General features: G+C 34.0%; 1 protein-coding gene across 1 annotated transcript; it reads right to left on the bottom strand.

Annotated features, from left to right (window-relative positions):
* Positions 1-214: 214 nt before the first annotated feature.
* LOC122008365 (noroxomaritidine/norcraugsodine reductase-like) lies at positions 215-1,547 on the bottom strand. The gene is made up of 5 exons (XM_042564085.1): positions 1,394-1,547; positions 1,106-1,313; positions 825-1,041; positions 623-729; positions 215-522 (listed from the first exon to the last, which is right to left on the bottom strand). Exons 1-5 carry the CDS (start codon positions 1,486-1,488, stop codon positions 346-348), a joined length of 804 nt encoding a protein of 267 aa, XP_042420019.1. The 5' UTR covers positions 1,489-1,547; the 3' UTR covers positions 215-345.
* Between the last annotated feature and the right edge of the window lie 10,642 nt (positions 1,548-12,189).

Genomic DNA, 12,189 nt, shown 5'->3' with positions numbered 1-12,189 from the left:
TGTTCTGAATCTATCCATTAGATGAGCCAGGGAGGAAGATGGATCATCTGCCTCAAAATTTGTCAAATGAAATTTGAACATCTGGATTATATATTTTTACAATGCACTCATAAAAAATTCAACAAGGAAGAGAGTCCCTTCATAAAAATCTAAAAAAGTTTGGCTCCATGACATTTGAAACACCAATTTTTACTCTAAATTATTGCCACGGAGGTCACAATGATAAGGCTTTGAATATATATAAGAACTTAAATGAAGAGTTCAAACACCATCTTATTCAAGATGTTCACAAATAAGAACATAATCCCAAATACCCATCTTATTCAATGATACCTCCATAGCTACTTAGTGATTTCCGTTGACAATTCTGCCTCCGTCGACGACGATAACCTGACCATTCACGTAGCAAGAAGGAGGGAGGCAAAGGAAGGCCACGACGCCGGCCACATCCTCCGGCTCCCCCAAACGCCCAAGAGGCACGCGATGATTTTCCCTCGCCACAAATTCCTCATCTTCCAGCAACTGCCACAACAAACAAATTCATATTCATCCACCAAAATCAATTATTTTTTTGGCAGATAATCTTTTCTTTTCTAGATAACAAAAAGCTGTGTTCACTTACAAAGTCAACGAGTGGTGTTTTTATGAATCCTGGAGCTACACTGTTTGTTCTAATGTTATCTTTGGCCCATTCACAAGCAAGATTTCTCGTCAGTTGATTCATTGCTCCTAATCAAATGGAGAGAGAGAGAGAGAGAGAGAGATCTAACAGAATAGTTCATCTTCCAAATGATTCAAGCAAATTCAATCTATGCAAGAAATACCTTTTGTTGATGCATACACAGACAGATGATCCCAGGCAATGAAGCCGGAGATGGAGGTGATGAACACAATACTCCCACCTCCACAAGCCTTAAGGAGAGGATAAGCGAGTTGGCTCAAGTGGAACGCCGATTCCAGGTTTGTGCTGATCGAGAGCTTGAAATCCTCCGGGGTTTGCTCCATCGCCGGTTTGAAGATCGCTGTCCCTGCATTGTTAACCTGCAAAACGAAGAATATTATCAAATCGGTTTCCATGAGTATTCGGATTTGAGGAAATTATTACCAGAATGTTGAGCTTCCCGTCGAATTGGGACTTCACCGTCGCCATGAGCTTCTCTCTCTCGCTTGGGGAGGAAACGTCGCAGACAGATCCGGTGACTTTGAGCTTGGAACCGCGCCATTCCTGCAGGCACTTCTCCAGATCTGCTTGGCTGCGGGCGCAAGTGTGCACGGCCGACCCAAGTCTGGCGAGCTCCTTGACGATCGCATACCTAAGTTAAGCTTGATGAATGAGTAGAAATATATATATAGATGGAAAGCGATGGAGTATTCGATCGAGGAATGTAACTACCCGATTCCCTTAGAGCCTCCGGTGACCAGAGCAGTCGTCCCGGCGAGAGACCATCTGTTTGTGTCAATAGGAGTGTGTTCTTGGACGTTGCTCATGCTTCTATTTTCGGGAAGGAATACCTCATCGGAAAGGAACTACTTGTGGGAAAAACAAATAAATAAATAAAGGCGAATATGCTGGTCCAGCGTCTCTGTCAGTTCGCCCTTAATCAATACGGAAAAAGTTAACCATGATGTATAAGAAGACAAGTGACAGATGGAGTAAGATCGGGAAAGAAATTTCCTGTTGGATCGAGAGAAAGAGGAGTCTTGGGTCGAAAACACAGGAGAGGATAGAAGCCAAGACATTTCTTATTACTATTACCATCACCTGGTAACAGTTCGGATCCGCTGTCCCGAACTATCTCTGTCTCCATATCTCACTGCCGATCGGACGGTCCAGATTGCATCTCAAGTATGCATTACATATCACAAGAATATTGCACACATCTTAAAGATGCAATGCATCCTTGAGATGCAATCTGGACCGTCCGATCGGCAGTGGGACATGGGGACAGAGGTAGTTCGGGACAGAGGATCCGAACTAACCTGGTAAACGGCGGAGAAAATCAACGCCATTATTTTTTAACAATATTTTCTTTTCACATAATTACTATTATAAATATTAGAATAATAAAAATATTCGATTGAATTATCAAATGTCTTATAGAAAATAAAATTATCACATATTAAAATAATTTTAAGTTGATTAAAATTATTTTAAATTATTTATTTATTTTTTTATAAAATATATAAATGCACTATTGTATTAAAATTATTTATAAAATATTAAAATAAATTAATTCAATTTAATTAAAATTATTAAATTATAATATTATTTTATTAAAATATTTTTTATTAAATTATCAAAATTATTTTAAATTAATCAATTAAAATCAATAACTTTTTACTGAACTATATAAATTACCAAATTACATAGGGAAATTTTAAAATTATCAAATCACATATCTATTTCTAATTTTATCCTTATTAGTGGAATGATATTATGAAACAATCGAATCGATTTGGCTCTGTATTTTGTTAATCAGTCAATTGATTTATTTTTTATTTTTTAATCAAAATTAGTTTTAGATAAAATCAGTTGATAGATCAAATGATCTTAAATTAACATAAAACTAGTTTTAAATGTGTTCGTTTATCTCTCCTGATTATATTCATGCCCTCAAATATCAATTTGACGTTTGGTGCATCAGCCAATTTTGTCTAAAACGGGTTGATTGACCAAATGATCTCGGATTTACATAAAACGAGTTCCTATGTGTTCCTCCACCTCTCTTAATTATATTCATGTCCTTAAATATCAATTTGACTTAATATATTAAGAGCATTGAATTTTTAAAAAATAAATATATTTAAAAATTTTAATTCTTGTTAAAAAAATTCGACTGATAGATCAAACGACCTCAGATTGACATGAAACTAGATCATATGTATTCGGCTAGTTCTCCTGATTATATACATACCCTCAAACTTTAATTGGGCCTAATATATTGAGAGCAATGATTTTTTGAACATTAATTAAAATTTCCAAATATATTCATGTGTAAAAAATTATTGCTCTCAATATATTGAGTCAAATTAAAATTTGAGGGCATGTATATAATAAGGAGAGGTAGACGAACAAATAGAAATTAGTTTCATGTCAATCTGAGATAGTTTAATCCATCAGTCGGTCTTACCCAAAATCGGCTAATGGACCAAATAACCTTGGATTGACATGAAACTAGATTATATATGTTCAACTAGTTCTCTTGATTATATACATGTTCTCAAATATTAATTTGATCCAATATATTGAAAGCAATAATTTTTTAAACATAAATATGTTTGAAAATTTTAATTAACATTTAAAAAATTATTGCTCTCAATATATTAAGTCAAATTAAGGTTTAAGGTCACAAATATAATCAAGAGAGGTAGACGAATACAAAGAAACTAGTTTCATGTCAATCTGAGATTATTTGATTCATCAACCTATTTTGGGTAAAATTGACTTATGACTAAATGACCTCAGATTGACATAAAACTAGATCCTATATGTTCAACTAATTCTCCTAATCATATTCATGCCCCTCAAATATTAATTAGACTCAATATATTGAAAGCAATAGTTTTTTTAACATGAATATATTTGAAAATTTTAATTCGTATTTAAAAGATTACTGCTCTCAATATATTAAATCAAATTGATCTTTGAGGGTATAGATATAATCAGAAGAACTAGTCAAAATCATAAGATCTAGTTTCATGTCAATCCGAGGTCATTTTGTCCATTAGCCAGATTTTTTAAATGTGAATTAAATTTTTTAAATATTTCCATATTTAAAAAATTATTATTCTCAATATATTAAGTCAAATTGACGTTTGAGGTCATAAATATAATAAGAAAACTAAATGAACACGTATGATTCATCAGCCAATTTTGTCCAAAATTGGCTGATAGACCAAACGACCTCAAATTGACATAAAACTAGATCATATATGTTCAACTAGTTGTTCCAAGGGTGTAGCACGGCTGGGGGCACATGGTTTCATGGTCGAGAGGTCCAGGGTTCGATCCTCGGGGTGTCATTGCCTGGGATTAGCGTCCCGGTCATGCGATTTCAGCTGTGCATCTATATTTTTCTCCCTCCATATCTGTGGGACCAGCTCTAGGGGGTCGCTGATGTGGCGGTTCCACATATATGTTCAACTAGTTCTTTTGATTATATCCATGTCCTCAAACTTCAATTTGATCCAATATATTGAGAGCAATGATTTTTTAAATATAAATTAAATTTTTTAAATATATATATTGTGCCAAATTGAAGTTTGAGGGCATGAATCTAATCAAGAGAACTATCTTAATACATATGATCTAGTTTTATGTCAATCCGAGATTGTTTGGTCCATCAGTCGATTTTGGGTAAAACTGGCTGATGGATCAAACATCCTCGGATTGATATAAAACTAGTTAATATGTGTTCATCTATCTCTTCTTATTATATCCATGCTCTCAAACTTTAATTTGACTCAATATATTGAGAGTAATAATTTTTTAAACATGAATATGTTTGAAAATTTTAATTCATATTAAAAAATCATTACTCTCAATATATTATGTCAAATTGAAGTTTGAGGATATTAATATAGTTAGGAGAACTAGAATACATAGGATTTAATTTCTTGGAATCTGAGATCATTTAGTATATCAGACAGATTTTTTTAACACGAATTAAATTTTTTAAATATATTCATGTTCAAAAAATTATTGCTCTTAATATATTGAGTTAAATTGATGTTTGAGAGCATGAATATAATTAGGAGAGATGGAGGAATACATAAGAATTAGTTTTATGTCAATTCAAGATAATTCGATCAATCAGTCAATTTTAGGCAAAATTGGTTGATGTACTAAATGTCAAATTAACATTTAAGTGCATGGATATAATTAAGAGAAATAGATGAATACATAGAAATTAATTTTATATCAATTCGGTTGGTTGTATCAACAAATTTTATTTAAAATTAATTTTGATTAAAAATAATAATAAATCAGTCGACTAATTTTATAAAAATTATGATATTTTAATATCGAGCTAAATAGATTGAGTTGATTGATAAGAATAAAATTAAAAATAAATACATAATTTAATAATTTTAAAATATTCTTATGTAATTTGATAATTTCATAAATTTATCTATATGATTTAAAAAAAAAAACTGTAAAATTAATTTATAACTCTTTATAGTACCAAGGTCTTAATTGCTACACCAACTATGATAAATGCGGGGCGATTTTTTTTTCCATAATTTATTGAGGGTAGTTTATTATGGATGGTCCGATTCAACTTGACGTATCAAATTTGAACACGTCGTTGGAATTCTAAGGATTGAGTTATTTATTTTAAAGACTTTTCAAAATGGATTACATTTTTTTATTAACACGGAATTGATTCCTTCAATTTTATCGTCTTGTTTAAGTGATTTGATGGTACGGAGACGGCAGAGGCACGTGGCAGGTTCATGACTTTCAACGGAGAATTGGATCGGTCCGACTTAAATTTGAGCTTGGATCAAACTAGTCCGACTCAAGATTGAGCTCGATTCGAATCCGTCCGAATCTCAGTTGAGATCGACTCGAGTCAGATTAACTCACAGCCAAGCTCGAATTAAGCCATCTAAGCTTTGATCAGATAAATATACCGAAAGATTAGGTCACGCGGCCATAGTTCTGACTTGACCTAAGTTTGACGAAAGACTCAATTAGACAGGCAGATGAGTGGGTGATGTGGTATAAATACATTCTTAGCACGTAGGAGGATGTGTAAGACGAGGACAGATCCTCTGATCCATTTTTGACGGATTAGAAGAGAATCATTTGGATGTATTACTAAATAATTATGGTCTCCATCCATTTTACAAATGAAAATCATGACTCTCTATCAATATATACAAGTGACTCATTCTCTTATCCATAAAAAGTGAAATAGAAAATCTAGACTCGTGTAAGATGGGATGTGAACACAATCCACAATCTAAAGACGTAAGCTGATAGCATGAAATGTGTGGAGTGTCGAGTGAAAACTTTCCCACTCTTCGAAGGTCGTATAAAAAGACGTCTATAGACACAGGCGTATGTACGCGCACGAAACATTTTTCTTCTACAAGCGTACTTTCTTTTCCTCATTATTAAGCCCTGACTTGAGAGTCAAAAGGAGTTTCGCCAAGTCCACATTGACCTACTTACTAATTCTTTTTATCTTCTCAACTTTCCTAGAGCATTCGTGATCGTTGAAAACGTTCATCGGAACAGGATGTATGCTGATGTGATTCGACAACGCCCAACTTGACTCACGTCCGACTAGACCTCGATTCAGCCTGGTTAAGCTCAGACTTGATTAACTCTTATCGAGCCACACGGTGCCAGATCAGTAGGCATCGGACCTAGGCCGACCAGGAGGCACCCAGACAATGCCAAAATTCATACATCAGTGCAATCATACACCAAGTAATGTGTTTGCTAAATCTGACAATTTGGACAACCTTGATATGAAATAACTTAACACCAAAAACAGCAACGCTAACTAGATATATGAATCAGACGGTAACAACTGAAGTTGAGGGTGGAGAACAAAAATTCTATCTGCATTCTAAAGCTATTGGTAAATGAGACCAATGTCAATACGATAATGTGGCTCCTTGTATTGTAATTCGCTGATGATGCTGCTCGCGAATCTTAAAGCAAAGAAAGGCCGAGTCAAAAGGGAAAGCAAGGAGTCACGATCACTCGATCAGAAAGCACCAAACTATTCGAAAGCTTATTGTACACAATATGAAATGCAATTGATAGCATAAGCAGTCTTATAACCAAATCACACGAATGATTCTCGAAAAGAGCTAGCTGATATTGCATAATTAAGAAAAAATCAGATTCCAACTTTACCTGAAAATGGAAGATAACCAAAAAAACATAGGGCACACGAATTTAAACTCCCAGATTTTGGATCATTGATATCTTGTGCTTTAGCCCACTCCTTCAGCTGAGAAAAGGAATGGAGTCGCATCACAAAGGAATCTAATAACAATATATAAAAAAAAACTTACAACGAATGTTGACAACTAAAAGTATGTCACGAAAACGGTCATCTGATGATTGAAATGTATGAAAAAAATCAAATATTGAAACCATGAAACTCATAGTGATATCTCGAAGTGAAGTGATTTTTTAAAGACAGAACAAATCTCCGTGTTTGTCAAAGATTACAATGAACCTTTTTAACATATCCATAAACCAAATTCCTACTTTCATTATGAATGTTCTCCGTTCCTTTGTTATCACGGACACACCCCTTTGGATGAATAGATTGGACACTTAAATAATAGGAATTACATGAGGGGTTTATGGGTAAATTGTCCCAAGGAAATATGGGCAATGTGGGCATCATGGGTAGATCATGTCCTCATTACTAATATCTCTCACTCGTCCAAGTCAATTCTAAAAGGTTGATTAGTCACAAAGACTATTACAAAAATCAAGTCACGCAGTTATACAAGAATCAAGTCATAAAGACTAATTAAAACATCCAATTCATACTTAAGAGAAAATGATTCATGCCACAACAAGCATATTGAGTGATTACTGTTAAAAAGATTATTACACTTTACATAGCTGTTCTCTGAGCGATCAATGCTAAGAAAGATATTACATTTTACTTAGCCACTCTTCCAAATGATTCAAAGATACTCTTATAATGGCACGTAGCCTCTCTCCTGGTGGTATATATCCGTTATCCAGAAAACATCCAATCTCTTGGTAGCAAACAAATAGTATAGGGTTATGGCAGTGCTAACCACATTGGATATTGGGAGTCATTAAGGGTGAGTAAAAGTTCGGTTAAATCAAATAAATTGATCAAACTGACAGAATTTAAAAATTCAGTTCGGTTTATTCGGAAATTCCGTTAATTTGGTTTAGGTTCGATTTTGAATTTTTTTTATTTGGTTAAATCGAATAGACCGAATTTTTGAACCAAATCGATTTTTTAGACCATAAATTTTAGAAAGAACCAAATTTTTATTAAGCTAAACCAAATTTTTAGAAAAAATTGATTCGTTCGATTCGATGTGTTCGGTTTTATTGAAAGTTCGGTTCGATTTAGTTTTTATCGAAAATCAGTTCGGTTTGGTTTGTTCGAAAAAAATTAGTTCGATTCAGTTCGATTAATTCAGTTTGATTTTAACCAAATATTCACCCCTAGGAGTCATCTTGCAGGTATGGTAACCAAGCCGTCAGAGAGGACTTGCAAGACAAGCCAACGACTGACCGATAGCCAAACCGCAAATAAAGGGGGGAAGACCCATGGGTCTAGGAACAAGGGAAGAGAAGTGCCAAATCATCCTCACTAGAACCATAAATAAATAAATAAATAAAATTACAAGGAAAGAGAAAGGGCAACGGAAAATGAAAGATGGCAAAAGACAGAAAACAAGACCTTCAAATACGGAATGACACAATCCTGAATCTTAAAGGTCTAACAAGACTTATAAGGAAGGAATAGCACAATCCAAAACTCTTGGTATTACATTCCTCTTAACTAAGGAATATAATAATCCTGTTTCGCCATTTTTTCCTAACACCGAAATAGCCATCAAATGACCAATCAAATGGCTACACAATCATTATCTTGAAGATATTCATGTCTTGCTATTTACCCAGATTAAATAATTTTCATTTATATCAAAATAAGCATTTCTAATTCCTCAAAATGACTATTATACTAAGAGCATGTTCCATATTCAATATTTATAATTATGTTTATATATAACAGAAATGGGTCGACCAGTGAATAACATCAAAATATGTAAATCTATTTAATTTTCCTTTTTAACTAGAATATATTTATTTTAATGAGTCATTTTTCTAATTATGCTTCATAGACCGAATCATCCATAGTCATAGAATATATGTTAAAATAGCAGTCACTGATTAAAACTTCAAGTAAACCGCTCAATAACCACTTAGGGTAAAACTGAGATTAACTTATAATCTCAAGGGTTTCATATAATGAAGAAATAAGGATTTATTCTCCTACTACCTTTATTGTCACTATAGCACATATAGTATGAATAACATGCTACGATGTTATTCTCTTTACTAAAAAGAGAGCATATTTTTCTCAAATTTAACATCGTACAGATTTTAATCTAGACACACATAATATCTAATAATGAATTTAACTCATGAATTTAAATCTAGCTTCCAACAAATTCAGTAAATGGTAGATTCATTTCCTTCGATCATTATTAACACATAAATGATCTCATCTTGACATAATTATCAAGACGGACTTAACTTATGGGTATGTTTCTATTCACAGCTACATAAGATATCCCATAAGCAACGATCTTATCTTTATTTATATTTAATAAATAGAGATAATTATCCATGTGAGTGGACCAATCTCAACCTGCCAACATACTCACTGAGACTTTATCCAAATGTAACATAGATATTTACACTAAACAGATCATGACATTTCATATTTCTAGTTGTCTTTACAAAGTTTTACATTTTACGAAGTCTTAAAGACTTTACGTATCCTTGAAATGACTTTTTAGTTAATGGCTTAGAAAAAGAGTCTGCAAGCATAGTATGTGTAGGGACACACTTAAGAATTATTTTTGTCTTGTCAACAATATCTTTTATAAAATTATACTTAATTTCTATATACTTATCTTTGCTGTGATATTTGGGAACCTTAGAAAAATATATAGTAGCTTGATTGTCACAGTATACTGTAACATGACTTCCATTATCCTCACCAATCTTAAGATGCTTCAGAAACCTTCTCAACCAGACAACTTCTTGTATAATCATTGTATAAGCCATATACTCAGCTTCCATTGTCGACAGTACTACACAAGCCTATTTCTTGTTGTTCCATGAGATGACGCCATCATTCAACAAAAATATATAGCCCGATAGATTGTCTATCATCGAGGTCTCCTGCCCAATCTGCATCTGTGTAGCACTTCAGGCTTATCTCATATCCTTAGAAACAGAGACAATAATCTGTTGTTCTTTTGAGATATCTGAATATATTTTTCACCATCTTCCAATGTCTCGGTTCTGGGTTTAATCAAAATTTATTGACTAAGCCAACAACATAGCTGATATCGAGACATGTATACAATATAGTGTACATCAAACTACCAATAGCACTGGCATATGAATTTTCCTTTATTTTGATTATTTATTCAAGAGTTTTGGTACTTTTGTTCAAAATAGTATCTTTCATAATAGGTGTATGTTCTACGTTGTAATTAGACATGCTGAAATGATGTAATATCTTATTTATATAAGACTCTTATGGCAAACCCAAAAATCTTTTAGAACGATCTCTAATGATCTTCACCTATGAGATGTACTTAGCTTCTCTTATATCCATTGTATCAAATTGTGATAACAATCACTTCTTGATTTCATTCACATATCTTATGTCATTTCCAACTATCAGCATATCATCAACATATGATGATAAAATGGCATACTTTCCTCTTTCTCTTTTCAAGAAAATGCAATGATCCTCATTGATCATCTCGAAACCATAAGATAAAATGTCTTCGTTAAATTTGTTGGTGCAAGGAGCACCATATGATCGAACCTGTGTTTTGATAATGGCAAAGGGTTCAAAGTTAAGGTTACTTGTTGTCTAGTAAGTGTGTGAATGAACTTGCAGAAAAGTCCTAAGGGTGTGTTTGGTTGGGGGTTATCCTTGATAACCTTGGTTATCTATCCAAGGTTATCAACCAAAAGCTTGTTTAGTTTAGGTAATTGATGATTCCCAAGTCTTATGCATACCTGACACGTCAGTAATTTGAGCATATAACCAGGAATTAAAAAACCTCAGAAAAGTGAAATTTTTCTTGATTTCGGGATTAACAAAATTTTTAAGTCAAAACTACCCTTCAATATTTACCCTTTAAGATAAAAATAACCCTACAGATTTATCAAATCTCAATCTACCCTTGGATATAATCAAACGAGTGTGTTCCCAATTCACCGAAAACTGCACAAGCAATGTTCATCCACGGCGGTCCTCCTCTAGCGCATACGCAACATTCCTCTCTCTCGCGACGATCCTCTCTCTCACGATGACCTAACGACATTTCTCCGCGGCGATCGTCCCTCTCACGCACACGCAACGTTCCTCCCTCTTGAGGTGATCCTCCCTCTCGCAGTGATCTATCAACTTTACCCCTTGTGAAGAACCCTACCAGCTTCCCCCCTCGAAAGGCGCCCCATTCATGAACATCCCCACTCGCCTTCTTGGAAAAGGTATGATTTGAAGGATCAATAGAAAGCAGGGGGGGGGGGGGAGGTGGTGAATATCGCTCTTTAAAAATTCTTTCTTTTGGAACGTTTAAAATACAAGTAGTGCAACGGAAAGTAAAAAAAAACACGTTTCGGCTACTTGGTTCGGAGCCTAACTCGACTCCTACTTTAAGCCTCGCGATCCTTGACCGCATTGTTAGACAATCCACTAAGGGCATCTGCAGTGGGAGGTTTATAGCATACAATGTATGCTATAAATCTCTCAATATAAACCCCTCCCCCACTACATAGGTGGGGTTTATAGTTTTTTTTTATAAACCTGTATCAAAATCTTGAGACCAGATTTATAAAAAAAATAGTGGAGAGAGGATAGAGAGCGAATTTTAAAAGAAGTGAAGTTTTTAAAAGAGAGAGGTTTTATGATAATAGAGAGTGGTTTTTAAAAGAAATAAGGTTTTTAATTTTTGATGTGATAATGATGTGGCAGAGCATAAACCTCTTTAAGAGGTTTACGACTACGGATGCCTTAAAACTCTTCTTTCTGAAACATTCGGAAAAAGTAATTCGTACAAATGAGAGTATAAGATAGTAATAGCCTACTATCTTATATGAAATTAAATACAGTGCAAGCTAAAATAAAATATACTGAAAAAGTATGTAGATGAAGATCGACAACGTCTTTTCATAGCAGTAGCTTGCTTGAAGATGTGTTGCAGAACAATAGCACGAACATAACTTTTGCACTGATGTGGACAAATAACTTGTTATCAGCCTCGGACCTCAAGTTTCACTTTTATAAGAATCGTCACCGTTCGATCGACCGATCCTCGAGTTCGGTTAACCGAACCCGCTCCCTTCCTTTTTCGTTGAGATCTGATCTTTAGCATTGATGACATTTAATGGTTCAATCAACCGATCAC

Source organism: Zingiber officinale, chromosome 8A (genome assembly GCF_018446385.1).
Source record: "Zingiber officinale cultivar Zhangliang chromosome 8A, Zo_v1.1, whole genome shotgun sequence".
Classification (NCBI taxonomy): Eukaryota; Viridiplantae; Streptophyta; class Magnoliopsida; order Zingiberales; family Zingiberaceae; genus Zingiber; species Zingiber officinale.
Note: the sequence above shows the minus strand (reverse complement) of the source record. Positions and strands in the feature narration are given on the sequence as shown.